The following is a 21,222-nucleotide window of genomic DNA, read 5'->3' as shown; positions in this document are numbered from 1 at the left end:
GGCGATGTGAGTGTGAGAATATTTACAGAAGACCATGTCGGGCGCATGAGGGTGTTTGACGTAAGAGGTCGGACGCGCGCGGGCCCTTGCGCCGGCTGGGGCGACCGGGCAGTCCCACGTGCTCGCTAACTGTCAGACGACGTGGCAGCTGTCAACAGCCACAATGTGCTCGCGATCTGTCGGATGGTGTGGCGTGTTTGGGATGTGAGAGCACTCTTGAATAACGGTACACTGCGCCATCAGATGACGTCAAGACAGCGTCCTCTGTGTACCACGCCATGTGGTGAATACACTGGCTGCAGCCAACTTGAATAACGGTACTTGTGTCACGATCTGACGTCACGGTGGCGACGATATGAACTAAGCCAGTTGGAGTCGAGACCCAGTGGCGAACACACATGCTTGAAATTGGTTACATAATAATAAAGACAAGTCCATTTTCCCACCATTTTACTCAGTGTGACACATTATCAAGGTGGTATTTGCACTTCCCGCCATTTCCTGCGGGGGAGGAGGGTTAGGTTAGTGGAGACAGCCCAATTGACCTCCTCCCTGCCAAAATCTGCCATCTTCATTGACGTCACTGGGGGTGTGTGACGTCACGGCCGCCATCTTGGATGGCGACACTTGGGGTGTGTCTGCGACGTCACGGCCGCCATCTTGGATAACGGTACTTTGGAATAGAACCAGCCTAGCCCCAATACTATTTATACTCACCACACTGTTCGTTGAACAACATGAGAAAGCTACCGGAATGAAATGGAGCATTGTCGTCTTAGACGATGGCTAAGTTGTTAGTGAATAAGGTTTTATCCGAAGAGACATTTTCTCAAGATATTCATACAATCTTATTTCTCTGAGGCTGCGGAGAAACTGAAATGACTCTGTGTGATTGGATGATGTTATTCTTTGGTCTTACCTTCACTCATTCCTGGCGGAGAACGAACCCTACTGGCCAGAGGGTACAAATTTTAACTTTGTTATCGACTGTGACTCATAACTGAACATCTTCAGTCAGCAAGTGGTTCTCTTGTAGTTCCCACACATACTTACCGAATGTACGCGAAGTATCTCAGCATTTCTGTTTCCTTTTTGCTCCTGCATTCCACTAGTGACAGAGTAAGGAAACAAATTTTAATGTAACATCTTGCCAGACGTATTAAATGCTGTTTAAGTTTTAAACCCAGCAGGTGATACTGCTGTCAAGTACGGCAACCAGAAGGACTCCACTCTTAGTTTTCCCACCTCTGTCGGAAAACGAGTATCCAGGTAGTGAGTTGCTGGTGGTTTGGGACGACAGCTGGTTCACCAACTCCGTTCACTTCTAAGACGACGTTGGACATGCAGTGGAAGATACAAGCAGTGTTTGTGGTCCATTATAAATGGTTGGTAAAAACAATCTCACACTATATCCAACAGAACTCTTAACGACAACATACAATCCGATAGCGGCTGTAGCGATGCTAGAATCGGTTATCTGTTTAATACTCAGTAAAAGTTTGATAAACAGGAATTAGGTTTATCAATATTGGCAATGCATTTTCAAGCAAGCACATGAACTGTAGGTGTTAGCTCCAAACAAATGAAATCTGAAAAAACATCTGGGATCCAGATACGAAAACGTAACAGGTTGCGTAATTCTAGTCGGAAGCCGCCTAAGTGGTGGCGGCGGCGGCGGCGACGTTACGTACAAGCTGTAGAACGTAGTGCACTGTTGTGCCAACATTCTTAACGCAAATACAAAAAAAGAATAATTTCAGTTACTACTTAACGACCGTTTTGACAGTACTCCAGTGGGATTCACAAAATGACCCAGAACAAGAATCGAAATACATACAAGCAAAAAAACGTCAAATATAGTCATTTAATTAAAGGAAGTTTGTTTGGATGTTTTGACAGATCTGATTGTGGGAACGTTCCACTGGGCGTAAAGCATGGAAATACTCAAAATGAGATTATCATAACAGCAAAAAGGAAACACCTCCGCGATAGAATTGGAGAACCCTAATAAGAGTTGTGGGAGAAAAGGAAAGATTGAAGAAATGTAGCAGAAGCTTTGAATTTCCCATTTGCCAACAAGTCATTAAGAGTCAGGAAAGTATAATACCGAGAGAATCATGATGAATGAACGCAATATCGTTGGAAGATTGAAAGAGTAATCCAATTGTAAATCACTATCGATGCATACTGGTAAAGTGGAAGAAAAGGCAGGTAATGATGAAAGCCCGCCCGATGTTTTCAAAGAAGGTGAACGGGAAGTCGGAGACTCCAACAACGAAGTGAAAAGGAACTAGGAGGAAGGAATTCAAAAAAACAAGAAAAAAGTGATCGTTCATCATACTTACAAGAGAGATGACAAAAATGTAATGGACTACCGTGGAACTGATCTGCTCAGTAATTGCTGTAAGGTGTTATTCAACTACAACGTATTCAGTTCTTAACGGGACAAATAAGCCGTGTCTGCCAATGTGTATTATGGAAGAGCCCATGAACATTTATATTACTCCATCGGCTCACGAGGCGAAGATGTTTATGTGCTTTTTGCGTGCTACGATCCTCTGTTTGCCGTCTAGGCCTCACGGAGATAGGAATATCTAAGGAAAGTTTTGGAGTATCTAACGTGGTAATAAACATACTTGAAGTGTATTTAAGAAACATAAATGACAAAGTAAACAGTGGGGACAAAATTATGAAGATGATCTATATAATAACGGGATGGTGTGTTCAACCACTCGCTAGGAAACGTATTAAAAGTGATATGAAGGAAGTACTTGGACGTAACTCAATAGCCAAGTCGTAGACACTAGCGTCACTTACCTGGTACATAATGGAGTAGCTATATTGTCTGGAACCTGGGAAGAAATTGGTGGAAAGAGCCATTTACATCAGAAAGGATTGCCGGATCGCACAATAATGAAAATTATTGACAATTCAAAGAATGTTGCCACCTACACAAACTCTTGAGTAGCCGCATTTTTCTGTGCTGCAAATTTCACGTGAAGGGATTGGGGAACCTCAAATACGAACTGCGCCACACCGCATCTGTGAACGCCAAACAGCAAGTGTAATGTAAAGAAAGATTAATCTTTACCTGTTATTATCGATGCATCCTCTCTCTGTGTATCTCGCCAGTTTTCTTCTGGCCAAGAGCTAAGCAGTATCTGTGACATGTCAACACTACACCTGTGTTTTTCACATCTGGTTTTCTTTTCCCATCTCATGTGCCACAATTACCAGTTACTCGTATTTCTTACTTTTCTTCTGGCCGATTAACGTCGTCTTTTAATTTGATTAATTCTGTGCTAACGCCGTACATTTCTCTTGTGTGTCATTTCTCATATCCTACAAGGGCGTATTGAGGACCTTGCTAAATTAAAAGACGTTGCTGACATGCCGCCTTCGCCGCCGTCGTCGTCGTCCTCGTCGTGTAACCTTAACTCGCTAACGGTGACTGGTTACATGTCAGACGACAACAGAACTTTCGACTGAATCAGATACTCGCAAAGTATTTCAGGCACTGCCTCAAAACTCATGATGAGGTTTTTGGGTACCTAATTCTAACAATGTCGCCGGATTTGTAAGCACTTTTACGTATATATCGTTCGAAGAGTGACAGAGCTAAACGAAATTCACTGGCAGCTACGTTTACTTCTTGTGTTGATATTTTATGTTTAAATAATAATATTTGGTATTACAGTTTGTTTCATTATTTTCCTTGGCTTTTACTGCGGTAGTAGAGTGGTAGATCGAAAGAATTAACTATTTTGCAGATTTAAATTATTTATTTTCATATCGCACACATCCAAAATAACATAGAGCGATAAAAAATTAGGTTCATTAGCTTTGGCTACATTATGAATCAAATAGAGTAGACAATTATACACGAAAGTACATGAACAATTACATGCATCTCAGGTAATAGTCACGAGCTAGACATTAAGACTGCAGTATTTGAACAGCTCAGAAGCATTATCTGCATCCAATGATAATGTTCCTTTCATTCCTGTGGAGTGTTGATGGAGTAAACAACGCTATGCACATTTGGCTTTTTCTGAGTATTTCTACCAAGAAAGTTAACAAAACATTATCACCTACAGATTATCAACCAATATTCATTATTACATTTTTCAACACAGTTCCGTAGTCATGTAATTCATAAAATGTGCAGCGTACTTGCTAAATTCAACAACATCGCTAAAATATTTCACTATAAACCTTTAATTATGACTACAATATAGTCCAACTAAGATATGGAAACTTAAGTGGACATCTCAGAAAGAAGACATCTTCAAATCAGGAAGTGAAGTAGCATAATTTGTCAAATACCTAAAACAAGTGGTATGACAACTTCAAAAACACATGCTGAGTAGTTCAGAATGTTCTTCATTGGAGGGCACATTGGTGAATTATACAGGAATTTCTTTTATCACTTTTTATAACGATGGTAGACTAAGATTGCAGTGCGACGAAAGAAAATATCTTTTATCGTATAATGAAGTGCGTTACTTGCGAAAAGTTCCACTGTGATTCCAGACTCAATGAATACAACGTTCAACGTATCGTGACCAGTGGGGTAACTTTAGGTAACTGCGACAGCAGTCATTCTGAAAGGAACTCACATCTGAGCCATATTCTCGACTTCTATATATGCAATACGTCTTAACAGGTCCGTATATATATATTTGAACAGAACGAGAAGCAAACACTTTCAGTCCAATATGCATTATATATACATTTGTTCTCTTGCCTCAGTCTTTGAATAAAGAATAGTTTTTAAAACCTACAGACAATGACCACACACGTGCATGAGTTGCGGCGGACTTTTAGCATTTGTGGACATCATCCAGTAAGTAATGTTCTCGCGTGGAAGTTGCTATTCGCAAATTCACCGATCAGTGTGTAGTTACAGATGTAATCATTATTGTAAGAGGGTCGTTGCTCAAGAACTAGAGCTTTCTACCCCCCAACACAGATTCAACACAAAACAAACAGCAATACAGGAAGTTCTCAACTGTTTTCGTTTCCAGACATTGCATATTAATGCGTAGCCGGGAAGAGCTTTTTCCCTGGTGTGAAACATGAAAAATTAATATCTAAGTAATTTGTGCATTAGCTAATTAAGTTTGTAATAAACTGAATCGGGAACCCAAATTCCTGCGAGCTTGTACTGGTGGTAGTGTACCAATAATTAAGCACAGTGAGTACTTACACTATGACCTCAAAGAATGTTCTGCGATATATCGAAGATTTTACACCTGGAACATCTGCTGTGGTCAAAATTTGGTAAACATTACTGTCGGCTGTAGAACATGAGGGTGATCCTCCCACGAAACGCTTTTGCTAATTCCCGAGAACTGGAACGAAGCATAATGATTCATGTTTATGCCCACCTACCACCACCTCGACTAAATTGATTTCACCTATTTCATGGTGGTTATTTAATTTACGACCTATAATATGTAGATGTTTTGTCCCATTAAGTAAATGAAAAGGGAGTTCTTTCAGTATGATGCAATATGATAGAAAACGGTTTGCACAAAGATAGTAATTTTAGTTTGCAGTTGGATCCTGAACAAGAAAATCTTATTCAGCAACAATGAAATGGACACAAAGAGCTACCAAAAAGAGCTCCTCTCATCCGTAACGCCTGACACTGCAATTTTAAAGTGGTTGTGGGTTGGGTGAAATACAAGTAAGAACTTATCACTAAAGTAGGTTGTTGTTCAGGTTCACTATGGGTTGATGGTCTAGGGACTTGTGGGCAAGAGGATCGTACGGATATACCAAAACTGCATCCGCAGGTATGAAAAAACATCAACTGGTGGAGAAGTGGTGGTGATGGTGCCATTAACAGCTAAAGGTATGGAAGACGTAAACAGAGACTGAAGACAAAAGTAGTTGCTCGTACAGTACCTAAAAAATTAATGATGGATAAAACAGCTGGCAATGATACAATCTGTGGTATTCATTAAATCGTGCTCAGTCATATTGCATTTAAATACAGTTCACAGTACGAATTATGCAGCGAATTTCACTGTACAGTCAGTGTACTAGCAGTTTTATATAACGAGTATCTTTGATCATATTGGCAAAGGTCTTGCTAGGATAAATATTTATTGACGAAGTCAGCTGTAAACGTGAGATATGTCGCATCAATTATAGCGAACACTGTGTTGAAAGTGAAAAATCATTCCAGTGTACAAGGCATTCAGTACTTTAATGTACAATCGGAATTCCTGTCCTCACTGATTTTAAGTACCAGTGAAGTAATTGCCACTCGGACGAGCCATGTCACTTGCTCAGACTCTTCAGTATACACTTTGGTTAAATTTATATTCACAAGTGTCCCGTAGCTTCCACGGGGGACGATTTGAAGTGTGATCGGCGGACCGCCGATTCACGGGTGCCGCTGTCCGTAGAGCGAATAGGGCGAGAAGTAGGGCGGCAGCCCCGGGTGGGGGTGCAACGGGAACCCCGGCGGCAGCAGGGCGCCAGGGGTCGGCTTGCCGTAGGGGTGATACCGCGCCGTCGCCAGCGGGCTGAGGGGCGGCGTGGGGTAGGCGCGGTGCGCGAACAGCGGAGACACCGCCGCCTCCGTGTGCGAGCGCAGGTGCTGCAGCAGCTCCTCCGACGTGGCAAACCTCTTGCCGCAGTAGCCGGACGCGGCAGCAGCCGCCGCAGCGGCCGAACTGTCGGCGGCGGAAGAGGCGGAGGGCGCTGCGCTGCCGATCCAATTGCAGACGTACGGCAGGTGCGACGCGAGAGCCGCGAGCTGCGCGTGCGCAGTGGCGTAGGCGGCGGCGGCCGCGGCGGCGGGCAGGAAGGCCGCCTTGCCGGCGTGGTCGCACTGCGCGCAGCCCCCCGGGCACCCCTTGCCGGCGCCCGCCGTCGACGACGCCGCTGCCGCCGCCAGGAGCTGCGAACTGAGCTGGCAGCCGGTGCAGTACGGGTCCCTGCACACGGGGACGAGCGTGTCGACGCCGGACGGCGTCTTCATGCGCGCGTAGCTCACGTACGGCGAGCCCTTGAGGTGCGCCGCGGCGCCGCCTCCGGCCGCGGCTGCTGCCGCCGCCATCAGGTCGACGGGGAAGTGGGGGAAGGCGCCGAGGTACGAGGCGGTCGGCTTGAAAGTGCCTAGCGGCATGTCCTTCAAAGACGCGGTGGGGTCGAGCAGGCTGGACGCCACCGGACTGAATCCCACCTTGGTCGTCGCAGCCAGCGGACTCTCCGACGACGACTTTGTGTCAGACGCCGCGCTGCTGGCGGCGGCGACAGCTGCCGCCGCCGCAGCAGCAGCAGCGCTGGCCGGCGTCTTCCGACCGACCACCGGCGAAGACCTGGGCGAGGAAGCGCTCTGATTGCTGGAGCAGCGGCCGCCGCTCTTGGTGGACGCGGGCGTCCTCACCCGGGCAGAACCGTTCCCACCGCCGCTCGTGGCACCCGCGCGGTCCTCCTGCGGCGATCCAGTCTTGTCTCGTTGTTGGTGGTGCTGCTGCGACACTGAAGACTCGTACGGCTTGAAGCTCGATTTGACGCTCAAGTCGCTGCCCGCCGATGACGCCGGCGAAGACTTGTCGCGTGCCCCGCCACTCCCACTGGTAGAGGAATCGTTCTTCACCGTGGAGGCGGAGGACGAGGACGACTTCGAGGACGGCTGCTTCTCCAGCGGCGGGATCAGTGGCTTGCTGCTGGGCGAGTCGGCGCCGATCTGGCTGCACGTCTGCGCCAACAGGGCCAGCGGACTCTTCTTCGCATCGAGCTGTTGAGGAAAGAAAGGAACAGTATTAATGAAGTTCCACTGAAGGCTGCAAATAGACCATGAGTAAGCAATCGCGTGTAACAAAGTTAACAATGATACGTTGACAGTTAAGATCTGTGACAACAAACCAAGTCAGATGTATACATTTCACTTGGTGACTGGTTTCAGTTTCTTACATGACTATCATCAGACCATTTACTATACTCGGTGAACGAGACTCAAAAAGCATAAAACAAGCGGCTCGTATACCTCCCGGGGGGAAGCAGGCTGCTTACGTTAATTATTGTAAGTTAGGGATACAGTAAGTATACATAGTTGACGTGCATTACTAGATAAGGCTGTCTCATTTCAGTGTATGTACTACCCACACAGGTGCTTCTATCAACGTGTGTGTGTGTGTGTGTGTGTGTGTGTGTGTGTGTGTGTGTGTGTGTGTGTGTGAGAGAGAGAGAGAGAGAGAGAGAGAGAGAGAGAGAGAGAGAGATTTATGATCCGCTGTCATCAGAAGACTTTGCGGCATCCAGTCGGGAGCAGTATGGTAGACGATGAGAATTATCTGCAGTTGCCTTTTACATATGCAAAACAAGCAGCTTCCTGGCTAACAGTATGACACTGCTATTATCAACTTGATTGCTCGTGATGAATTCTTATCGGGTTATCGGCCGAGTGGTGGCGTCATCTTGTCGCAACGTTCCCTTTCATAGCCATAGTCTGTAAACGCTTTACGTCTTGTTTCCTTGGTTGTTGCGTTAACTCTTTCGGTTTCACCTTGCACCTGTTCCGTTGTACTTAAGTTTGTCTTCGTCAGAAGATGATAGGTACGAAACTCCTTGAAACGCTGCGACAAGACGACGCCATCACTCGACTGATAACCAGAGAAGAATTCATCAGTGGAATACGCCGAGAAAGACTGCCATTGATTGCTCGTTTTAAGTTAATATTTAATTCCTCATTGCAACCTCGACGTACAACTTGTTTCTCATCTGCACGAAATGTGTGCTGCATTCTGTAACCGTATTCAAGATGTCATGTCTTAGACAATCGATTTGGAAGAAATGGCGTTTTTTTTACAGTTGTTTTATCTTAACAGTACATCAGGCAGCTAGAACATTTATGTGCACTTAAACGACAGTCGCAGGTAAGAATGTCTGTAACTGAAGGCAGTGCTTATCGATTTCCATACTGCTCACGACTGGATGCCCCAATATCCTTGGCTGACGTAGGAACATATAGTCTCGCATTCCTTCATTCGTGTCCTTAGTGGCCAGCTGGTGTCCTATTAACTGTCTTTGCCACACTCAAGCTGATACAAGCACCAGTAGAGAGTAGCACGTACTGAAATGAGCCAGTGTCATTGGTCGAGATATCTGTTTCAGAAGGGTTTAAAACGCACGTGTTTCACGCATATTCGTAATATACGTAATTGTTCATATGCCTTTAACTCACAACAATGTACGAATACAAACAGTTCTCACATATTACAGTAACGCGCTCCTCTATTGGCTATTGCTGGCGATATGCAGGAGGTGTAGACCGGAGGTTTCACAATTAAACCTCGAGCGGCTTAGCTCTACTCAGAAATGTTTCACACTCCGTGCGACCTGCCCCTGCTGTTACCAAGGATATACCAGTCATTTATTTTATGTCACTTCTGTGATTGCATTCATCCATCGACCACTTACAGTATGTAATACACTTACTTTCAGAGTAAGAAAATGGTAGGCTGATGATCCTATGAGAGACCGAAACCAGTCTTCAACTGAAATACAACTTCCATGCGCTTTAGGCTGTTTTATTGAAATCATTTTAATATAATTTTAACGATCGCTTTGTTTCCTCGAAGTATTGGTCCAAGAAACTTATTTTGTTCAAACTAATCGAGATGTTACGATGTTCGCGCCCAAGAGCGGTTCCTAGTTACGCGCTCTGCACGGAGTTGTCGAGAAGTTACAAGAGTATCCAATAATTGAAAAAGGCAAATTGGTGTAGCAATGAAACAGTTGGTAGTATGTGTTTTTCACTTTCATGATCTTAGGTTGGAGTCACTGGTATGAGCTTATAGTGGCTCATGAATAAAAATTATTTTGTTTATAGCTTCAATATTGCATTTGATGATGCTGTGTCTGCTTTAAGCTTCCACATTCATTGAAAAACGTTCAGTGATGCGTTTTTTGGTTTCTAAAAGAGAGAAACCGGTTAAAATCTTTTCTGCAATGATTTTACTGTTTGGTAAAAGTTGCATGAACCGCTGAAAAATTTCGTAAGTGGTTAGAGCAGTTCAAAAACAATCGAATCTCAGGGACTGACGGGCAGCGTTCTGAACTGCCTGATGAAGTATCAACTCCTTTGCTTTAAATCCACATTGACCGATGTATTATAGTTCAACACACAGCAAAAAAAAAAAAAAAAAAAAAAAAGACTCAAAGCGTTTAGACTATGACTATGACCCTTTTTCTAAAAAAGATTGTAAAGTGTGACGAAACCTGGACAAGAGTTCAAAAGATAGACCATGGAATGGAAGCACACCAGCTCGCCTGTCCGAAAGAAATTCAGAACGCAAGCATCAGCGGGAGAAGTCATATTGACCGTGTTTCGAGCTGCCCAAGGTGTCGTCTGTTGAGATTTTTTTGTATCATCATCGTACAATAAACATTGCCTGCTACTCAGACACGCTGATGAACAAAATAAAGCTAGGAATGAGAGGGGAACCTTCGCGGATCTCTAAGAAAAAAGTTGTTATTGCTGCACGACAAAGTTCGCACTCAAATCGCCCAGCTGACTCAAGAAACCATTGAAAAACTGTGTTTGCGCATACAGCCTCATCCTTGTTACAGTCCACACTTGTCTCCCTCGGACTTTCATTTATTTTGCCCACTCAGTGTGGCAACAGGTGGAAAATAGCTCAGCAACAATGAGGAGGCTCAACAATTTGTGGGAAAGTGTCTCAAACAACAACACAAAAATTTCTTTGCATCAGGTATAAAAAAAAGTACTGCAGCATTGGAGTAAGTGTATTAATATTAATGGGGATTATGTCGAAATGTTGTAAGAGTTAGTTTGTAAAAACGCACTTTTTTCTGTATAAATTTGCCTGTAAGTATTGAATGTCCGTCGTACATTAAAAAGTATTTTCCAATATTCTATCACCCAATTTGTCAGAAGCATTTCGAATATTCTCCACGAGGGTTAAAATAACGGCAGAGAACCGGTTTTACAAGTGCTGATATCGAGTGATAATATTCAAAGAGGTAATAGCTAGTCTTAAGGCTGTATCTTAAAATGCTATTACCTGCATGTATCAACGGCGGCACTCTTATGGAGAAGCAGCTGTTATGGTCTCTAAGAGGACTGAACTAGCCAACTATATAGGAATCGTACCATCACCATCTTAACTTTTCCTCATTCCGCTGAGTGAAAAGAAGAAGCAGAGTGGAGGAACCTTCATCCTCGAGACCTTGTTTCCGTATCTCTCTGTTGCGCTTTGCTGTATCATTAGTCAATGTTGTAAACTATTGCAGGTACTTCCTTGTTTCAGGCATTCAAAGTTCTCTCTAGAGTAGTGAAAAAATGTGAAGTTTTTAAATGTCCAGCTAGGGTGCGCTACAATACGGCAAGTATCACTACCTAACTAGGGTTTTACGAGCTACTAAACTGCAGCACAGAATGTGTATCGTTGCTTGGCGTTGTTAACACATTCCCTGTGTCCAAACGGAAGTTAGTTGATAAAGTGAATTTTCTAAACCAGATTTTACTGATACCACACGAGGTGCATTTTGACGGTCCTCACAACACTTACGTAAGAAAGAAATGCCAAAAAGGCTTATTTCAGACCACAACTGAAGGACCAATAAAGTCGTAAGTACTCTCAGTGACTCGAGATATTGAAGACATTGGTGATAGTTTCTCAGGTTTCCCCAGTGTGTAAACCGTAAATGATGTCTGTTCTACGCTCATTGTTTAGTGGTAATGACAGGTAATTACCACTGGACAACGACAGGAAATTACTCAGCCGATAAAAGCTCGGTGAAATTTTAACAAAGCCTATCGTCGCTAAATTACGTATTCGTACACAGACAGGTAACTGACGAACTTATTCTTCCAAGTTTAACGACAGAAGGCGACAGCCGTCACAATAGATGACACTAGACAGTTAGGAGAAGGTCTCCGCTCCACTCCAAGGCTCCAGTACGTACAATATTAATGAAACTATTGCTACTCTACAAAAATCCGTTGAGTGTCGTAGTAGCCCGTCTTCAAACGTCAGAAGATGAGGCGATAAATACCCCCGTTTACGTGAGAATTGAATTTGAATTCCCTCTCCATAAGCCGTGTGAGTGGTTCTCATGGAGAAGGAGGAATATTTTTTATCTTTACACTTACGGGTCTCCCTCCACTTCCACTATGATGGCTTATCACCCAGGTACCAATACTATACGAACTCCTATCAAACTTTGACCCGCTTTACTGTAAGCGTTTCATTTACTTCGTGTTAAGTAGCGTTCTGTGACGCAATGAACCCTCCCTCACACAATGCATGGTGATTTGAAAAGCATAAGTGTTAATATTCCATCAACATTTACGTCAATTCTTCTTAAGTATTTCAATGCTGTTTATCCTGTAGACGGTTGCTTCGTCTTTAAAATGAATTAGTAATGTTGGTAACCAAACACGTATCAGCTAGCTGTATTACACATCATCAGCAACAGGAAATATAGAGGCAAATCACAATTCCGTAGGGGTAGAAAGTGTAAATATCAAGGTACGTTAAAAGAATGATCACTAAACACATCATAGTCCAAAATGTTTATAGTAAAAAAGAGTTATCTTTCATGCCTGTCCTAATGAGACCTAAATCAAGTAACTGGAACGTATTGAGCTAATAAGAACGCAGTCGTAAAAAAAATTACCGTTCATTCGTATCTGCAAGATAAAAATCATCAATATGGTTGAATTCACTGAAGTATGGATGCTACCTATAGTAATAAGAAATACGGAAGGAGAAACTTCAACAGTCAAGATCGATAATCGTAATCTATTTTTGATGACTGGATCCGAAATGTCTAAGTTGTCACCATTAGAAATCATGCAAATTCACCTGAATATATCTCCACCACATATACAATATATATACAGTGTATCATATATACATATTAACACTATAAAACATATACAGTGTATCATCATGTACAATATATACTTGTATATAACATGTCAAGTCATGGCACATCATTCCAGGAGTGCGACGAAAGTGCTACATCGGCATGTCAATAATGAAACGAGATTTACATAAAATATCACGCTTATCGTTTCAGCTGCTGCAGTCGGTACAAAATGCAGGATAGATATCATGTTAATCTTATTTCATTATTGACATGCCGATGCATATCTTTTTTCGCGTTCCTGGATGATGTGTCACGACTTGACTTGATACACTGTATGCACACTGAAGCGCCAAAGGAAGTGCTATAGGCATGCGTATTCAAATGCGGAGATACCGAATCAGGGAGAACACAGCGCTGCCGTCTGCAACGCTATGTGACAAGTGTCTAGCGCAATTATTAGATCGATTACTGCTGCTACAATGGCAGATTATCACGATTTAAGAGAGTTCCAAAGTAGCTTTATAGTCGGCGCACGAGCGATGGGACACAGCATCTCCGAGGTAGCGATGATGTGTGGATCTTCCCGTACGACCATTGCACGAGCGTATCGTGAATATCAGGAATCCGGTAAAACATCAGTCTCCGACATCGCTGCGGCCGGAAGGTGATCCTGCAAGAACGGGACCGACGACGACTGAAGAGAATCGTTCAGTGTGACAGAAGCGCTACCGTTCACCAAATTGCTGCAGATTTCAATGCTGGGCCATCAGCAAGTGTGAGTGTGCGACGAAACATCATCGATATGGGCTTTCGGAGCCGAAGGCTCGCTTGTGTACCCTTGACGACTGCACGACACGAAGCTTGACGCCTCGGCTGTGCCCGTCAACAGCGACGTAAGGCTGTTGATGACTGTAAACATGTTACCTGGTCACGTTTCAAATTCTATCGAGCGGATGGACGTGTACGGGTATGGCGACAACCTCATGAATCCATGGACCCTGAATGTCAGCAGGGGACTGTTGAAGCACGTGGAGGCTCTGTAATTGTGTGGGGCGTGTGCAGCTGGAGTGATACTGGACTAGTGATACGTCTAGATACGATTCTGACAGGTGACACGTACGTAAGCATCGTGTCCGATCACCTGCATCCATTCATGTCCATTGCGCATTCCGACGGACTTGGGATATTCCAGCAGAACAATGCGACGCCAAGCTTGTCCGTAACTGCTACGGAGTGGCTCCAGAAACACTCATCCGAGTTTAAACATTCCGCTGGCCACCGAACTCCTAAGACATCAGTTCTATTGAGCATATCTGAAATGCCTTGCAATGTGCTATTCAGAAGAGGTCTCCACCCCATCTTACTCCAACGGATTTATGGACAAAACCTGCAGGATTCATGGTGTCAATTCACACTAGCACTACTTCAGACGTTAGTCGAGTCCATGCCACGTCGTGTTGTGGCGCATCTGCGTGCTCGCGGCACGATTTTAGGCTGTTTCTTTGGCCCTTCAGTGCATGTTGGAATTGTACTAAGGTGTAGTTGCGTAAGATCTGATGATGGCAACTTAGATTTACTCAAATTGGTCATCACAAACAAATAATAAGTAGCTATGTAGGGTGCTGAACTTTTTACTTCTAAACGTCATAAATGTTAATACATATAATGAAATATCAATAAGGCAAGAAACGTTCGAGATAGATTTTATTATAATGCGTTTAACATTCTGTATATCTTTTTGATTTATATTAGATCACTCTTTACGATGCACAACTGAATTATTAATCATTTCACTGGCCCACACTAACAATTTCTGTAGCACTGCGTGTCTGGGAGATAATGAGAGCTGAGCACTGACAAAGCGTGACGTGGACCACACATTCCTCAGAATTCAGTAACGACTTAGAAGGGGATGGGAAAATATTTTTTGTGTTCTGCAGGGGTTGACATTTACTGCCCTTATAGAGAACAGAGCGAGAAGGCAGCGGTTTACAGTGTTGGACGCCATAGTACCCCCGCAGCATTGCCAGTGTGGGTTGGAAGAAGGAAATTCAGATTAACATACCTGGAGAGAGAGCATCGTGACCAGAACAAGGCGAAAAGACATCCTTTTGTGTGAAGGAATGTGCAGATTCACAAATGACGGCCGTGAACTGACCTCCAAGGAATGCCCTCACATGAAGCAATGAGCCACACTTCCGGCCGAAGAGCAGACACACATCTGTGGTTGGCAGAGTGGTGAGGAAGTACGAGGGGAAACGGAACATCAAGAAAATCTTGGGAAGGGAGTATGAGCGTCAGGATTTTGGCTAGCAGATTCATGACCAGTGTAGTGGGTGGTAATGCTTTTGTGACGGCTGCTGGGATTCATCACCTGAGATGGAAGGTAGATGCTGTATGTCTAGAAGTAAGCCGGATATGGCGTCGAGGGACTTCTCTGTGGGGATGATAATGGGCACTTCCCTACATGGATGATACTGCGTTAAGAGACTTCTCTGGGGGAATGATAATAGGCACTTCCCCACGCGGATTTGCCGGAGACAGTCCGTTTCGAATTTTAACCTAGACACTTCGCTGGAGAGAGTCACAGTGGAGAATTTGGCGGTTAGACTTCGAGAAGTATTGCTTTCGGCACAAGGAGCACGTTGAGTGCTTTCTTTGTCAACAAATTTGTTGTCCTGTTTACTGGAGTGACGATTCTTTAGCCCTCTGAGTCTGAGGCGCATTGAAATGTGAGTACTTGATTTTAATTTCTGTTCCTGACTGGTAAGCAAACAGAAGTTTTGTACTGAGGTAAGCTGAGCCTTAACAGTTTGACCATTGCACTCTGTGTCCACTGTGTAGGCAGAGAATTGCATTACTCCATGTACATCATCTGCACAGTTGCCAAAGCCCTAACGAGCGGATCACTGGTTCAGTACAACTACTGTCCATACTTCCGTAGCTGATATGCGCAGTCCAGTTCCGTAAATAGGGAAACACGATAGATGTGTAGAGCTCCATTTACTTGTTCACTAAGATTTTTCTGAAGGTGCTGGTCAGGGTGTGGGCCTCGCATTGTAGTTAACGTCCTGGTAGGAATGACTTGTCTGATGTGCTGAACTGAAACGAAATGAAAACAAGACGACGCTTCGTTTTATGGAAATCCCGCAGGGTAAATTGTCAATCGCAGGGTTGTTTTAATCAATTGTAGGCGTGAGAATTCCATTGCAGAGACAACGTTAGCCAACCACACACACATACACAAGCTATGTGTTACAAACACCACGCGGGCTTACATGGTGCTTTTGTTCAAAAATGATTCAAATGGCTCTGAGCACTGTCGGACTTAACACCTGAGGTCATCAGTACCTTGAACTTAGAACTACCTAAACCTAACTAACCTAAGGACAGCACACACAGCCATGCCAGAGTCAGAATTCGAACCTGCGACCGTAGCGGTCGCGCGGTTCTAGACTGAAGAACCTAGAACCGCTCGGTCACAACGGCCGGCGGTGCTTTTGTAGCTATGAAGGTTGAAACGATATTTTGCGTGAACAATCTTCCACAGCTTCGATGTACTTTAAAAACATTTTATTTCACCAAGAACTGCCGCACCCCCTATTTACTTTGACGAAACCAGTTTCAGTCACATGATGATGATGATCAGTCGAGAAAGGAAGCTTCGGTGCTGAAGTAACTACTGGTCTACTGAATATGATCATGTTATTGAAACCTGTTTAGTACACAGTACGGCAACTTTTGGCGGAATGCAATGACGTTTTCTTAACAGTGAAACAGTGTAACGGGCTCCTGATTACCGCTTTCTTATACTGAAATAAAGACATTGTTACATGCTCTTTCTAAACAGTCGACACCTCCAAAACATTCCACGCAGCTCCCTTTTTCGGTGGAGTAGAGTAAGGGGTGGGGGGGGGGGGGCGAGCGAGTAGACCTGCATACAGAAAGAAGATACTTAAGGTTCACACAGCCTTGTTGATCGTCGGGCGAGAAAGAAGGGAGCGTCAGCTTCCATTTTTTTTCCAGCGGACGTTTTTCATTAATTCAGCCGCCGTCTGCCGATGTCACGGCCGTGACAGGCTTATTTCGCCGTTGTTCCCCGCTAGGTGCGTTGGCCGCGGGGCAAGTCACGGCCCCGGCGTTCTGTGCCTTGTTTCTTGTCCCCTCCCCTCTGCAGCTCTGCCGCACAGAGGCTCGCCAGCCAGAAAAGCGAGTCTCCTGAGGGGGGGGGGAAAAAGGGGGGTGGAAACCCTTGTGGCTGTGGCGGCAGCAAGAGTTAACGCAAACTCTTCCACCTCACTAATATTTTGTCCGGCTTTTTCTCCATCCCATTTTTTTTCCAAGATGAAAATCCGTTTACGTCGCAGTGACGGCCGCGAGTCCGACAGCTGTCTCTCAGGCTCCGCTCACGTCCGATCGGCCGCGGCGGTGGCGGCAGCGTCAGCGGCAGCGGGCAGAACGCGGCTGACAGCCGGCCGTCAGCGCGGCCAGCGACGGCGCGCCGTTGTACGCGATCTCCGTACGGCGCGCGCACAATGGCTCAAAGGACAATGGCGGCGGCGCTGACAGCGTCACGTTCGCGACGCACGGCCGATTGACAACGCCGATACGGCTCCCGCGGCGTTCGTTTTGAGCGCGGCGCGCTCACCTGCGCTCCTACTTATCGCGCTGCAGTCCTTTCCGTTTCTTTGTTCCCTCTGCGCTATCCTGCAAGCCGATGCAAACGCGCAGTAAGGCACATCGGTCGTGCTTTGTATCCCTAGACGGTGTAGTCCATGCAGCTGAAGGGAAATAGCACACAAAGATACTTATAACTCGACAGGCGATTATGGAAGAAGTTACGGAAGGGTTCACTATAAAAACAAGTAGACATCTGGGTACGAGGGACGTTGAGTAGGGGAGAGCGGGGCAATGCCGTGCAGCGGGGTAATACCGTGCACCGCTTTATCCAGTTTCCCAGAGAGCGCAAACAGCGCTGCATGGTGCTGCCACATAGCGGAAGTAACTATAATCAGACACAAGGGGGTCTATATCGTTCAACGGCGCAGACGTCTTCGACAGTCGGTTTCAACTGATTTCGACTGTTTTCTTATAAAATCTGAAGATAATAAGTCTAGAGGTGAGCGAAATATGTAATAGCAACAATATTTAAAGTAGCTATATTTAATTACGCATTTCTTCATCTTTTAAACATTAAATGTTAGACGTTAATTTTCGTGATTGTTAGGCTAGATTTTAAAATGGCGAGTCATGTTGTCTCCGGGCAATACCGCGCTTCGGGCACGGTATTGCCCAGTAGTGAACGGTTTTGCTCCATATGGTAATTTCTTGTGGAATTTTCGTGAACTATATATTTTGAAGTGTGTGTGTCATTTTACAGGTTTTCCTTGTGTAGTGCATGTGACACAGCTGAAAACTATATTTGCGACTACTGCCATTAAAACAGGGGATAAATGTGTTCAGAGACAAGTTGACACCAAAATTTTTAACCAGTAAAAGGATTTTCTGTCTTTAGAAACTATAATAAGTTGTAAAATTTGTGTGTTTCAATTCTAAATAAATTCTGAATTTCGAATTTCTTAATTTGATTTATTTTTACAGAGTTTTTGTCATTTTATGTGCAATGCAGTATCATGAGATATAAGAATGTAATACTTTTATAAAACAGCTGTAGGAACGTAAATCGATGTAATATAACAAAAATGAAGCCATAAATGTGTGGGGCATTGATTTCTTGCCCAAAAAAAGGTGTTCAGCATTTCAATTGAGTTCGGAAATTCGAAATATTTGAAAAATGTCTTACGTGCACGGTATTTCCCCGCTCTCTCCTAAGTGATGTTACACTTTCTTTCTGTAAAAGCAGGTTGGTTTTATTCAGGATCGCAAAACAATATACACAGATGAGCCAACGGAACTGGTACACCTACTAAATATCGTGTAGGACCCCCGTGAGCACGCAGCAGTGCCGCAACACGACGTGGCGTGCTCTCTACTAATGTCTGAAGTTGTGCTGGAGGGAACTGACACCGTGAATCCTGCAGGGCTGTCGATAAATCCGTCAGAGTTTTTTTTTTTTTTTTTTTTTTGGTTTAAGGGCGCTCAACTGCTGAGGTCATTAGCGCCCAGTCACTGTTGTGAGAGCACATGGAATCTGGTAAAACTCAAGGGGATTGGGGGGGGGGGGGACACCAGAAGGACCTGACAAAGATGCTGATAAAATAAGTAAAAAGGTTAAATGTCTTTGGACAAGCCAGTTAAAGTTATAAAACGCAGAATACGAGCAGCTGCTCGAGCGTCATCAGCTAAAACATCCGGTAAAGTAGATGGCAGGGTCAGGACAACACGAAATTGACTAAAACGGGGACACGACAATAAAACATGGCGCACTGTTAATGCCTAACCACAAGGGCACTGCGGGGCTGGGTCACCGGAGAGCAGGTAGCGGTGGCTAAACCGGCAATGCCCAATCCGCAACCTGGTCAGAAGGACCTCCTCGCGCCGAGATGGTCGGGAGGATGTTGTCCAAGCAATTGGGAGCGGTTTTACTGCCCGGAGCTTGTTTCCTTGGAGGGATGACCAAGCATCCCACCACAACGACACAAGCCTCTTACATACATCCCCACGAACGTCAGATGACGGGACACAATGGGAGGCTGGCCGAGGCAGGAGGACTGCAGCCTTGGCTGCAGCATCCGCAGCCTCATTCCCAGGCACTCCTACATGTCCGGGAACCCACAGAAAGCTGACAGAACCACCATTATCAGCGAAAGAATGGAGGGACTGCTGTATCCGTTGAATCAAGGGATGGACCGGATAGGGAGCTCCAAGGCTCTGAAGAGCACTGAGTGAGTCAGAGCAGAGTACATACGATGAATGGCGGTGGCGGCGGGCATACTGAACGGCCTGATGGAGAGCAAAAAGCTCGGCCGTAAAGCTGGAACATTGGTCGAGGAGCCGGTATTTAAAGGTGGCGGCCCCGACGACAAAGGCACAGCCGACACCATCGTCAGTTTTGGAGCCATCGGTGTAAATAAAGGTGTGACCGGAAAGTCGAGCACGAAGTTCGACAAACCGTGAGCAATACACTGCAGCCGGAGTACCCTCCTTCGGGAGCGATCTGAGGTCGAGATAAACATGAACCGGAGCCTGGAACCAAGGTGGTGTCGGGCTCTCACCCTCTCTGAAGGTGGTAGGGAGGGCAAAATCCAATTGTCGAAGCAGGCGACGGAAGCGGACTCCGGGGGGCAGCAGGGCAGACACATACAACCCGTACTGACGGTCGAGAGAATCGGCGAAGAAGGACTTGTAAGAGGGGTGGTCGGGCATAGACAACAGCCGGCAGGCATACCGACACAGCAGTACGTCGCGCCGGTAGGTCAATGGTAACTCGGCAGCTTCAGCATAAAGACTCTCGACAGGACTAGTGTAGAAGGCTCCGGTCGCAAGACGTATCCCCAGATGGTGGATGGAGTTGAGCCGGCGTAAGAGGGATGGCCGAGCGGACGAGTAGACGAAGCTCCCATAATCCAGCTTCGATCGGACTATGGACCGATACAAGCGAAGCAGGACAGTGCGATCCGCTCCCCAAGATGAACCGCTAAGAACTCTGAGGACATTAAGGGAACGTGTGCAACGGGCCGCCAAATAAGAGACATGTGGAGACCAACACTGTTTCCTGTCCAACGTGAGCCCTAGAAACTTAGTTGTGTCCACGAATGGGAGAACAACGGGACCGAGATGTAAGGATGGCGGAAGGAACGCTTTATATCGCCAAAAGTTGATACAAACCGTCTTCTCTTCAGAGAACCGAAAGCCATTTGCCACGCTCCATGAGTAGAGGCTGTCTAGACAACGCTGAAGGCAGCGCTCCAGGAGGCATGTTCTCTGGGCACTGCAGTAGATCGCGAAGTCATCGACAAAGAGAGAGCCTGAGACATTAGGTGGAATGCAATCCATAATTGGATTGATCGCGATGGCAAAAAGGGCTACGCTCAAGACGGAGCCCTGAGGCACTCCGTTCTCCTGGAGGAAGACGTCGGACAATACGGACCCCACACGTACCCTAAACTTTCGATCCGTTAAAAAGGAATCAATAAAAAGGGGTAGGCGACCGCGTAGGCCCCACCTGTGCATAGTGCGGAGGATACCTCCTCTCCAACAGGTATCATAAGCCTTCTCCAAGTAGAAGAACACGGCTACCATTTGGCGCCTTCGCAAAAAGTTGTTCATGATGAATGTCGACAAGGTCACAAGGTGGTCAACAGCGGAACGGCGGCGACGAAAGCAGCATTGGACATTAGTAAGTAGCCGTCGAGATTCAAGAATCCAGCTTAACCGAGCATTAACCATGCGCTCCATCAC

The 21,222-nt window shown here is 45.4% G+C and overlaps 1 protein-coding gene across 2 annotated transcripts in view; it reads right to left on the bottom strand.

Moving 5' to 3' along the window:
- Window positions 1–3,772: 3,772 nt before the first annotated feature.
- Window positions 3,773–21,222, bottom strand: part of LOC126259633 (zinc finger protein Noc-like) — a 120,500-nt gene continuing 103,050 nt past the window's right edge. For both annotated transcript variants that reach the window (XM_049956556.1, XM_049956557.1), the window contains one exon: window positions 3,773–7,759. In XM_049956556.1, coding sequence (XP_049812513.1) covers window positions 6,398–7,759 — 1,362 coding nt within the window. In that variant the 3' untranslated portion in view covers window positions 3,773–6,397. The remainder of the gene's footprint in view (window positions 7,760–21,222) is intronic.

The sequence above is a fragment of the Schistocerca nitens genome, chromosome 5 (assembly GCF_023898315.1).
Source record: "Schistocerca nitens isolate TAMUIC-IGC-003100 chromosome 5, iqSchNite1.1, whole genome shotgun sequence".
Taxonomy (NCBI): Eukaryota; Metazoa; Arthropoda; class Insecta; order Orthoptera; family Acrididae; genus Schistocerca; species Schistocerca nitens.
Note: the sequence above shows the minus strand (reverse complement) of the source record. Positions and strands in the feature narration are given on the sequence as shown.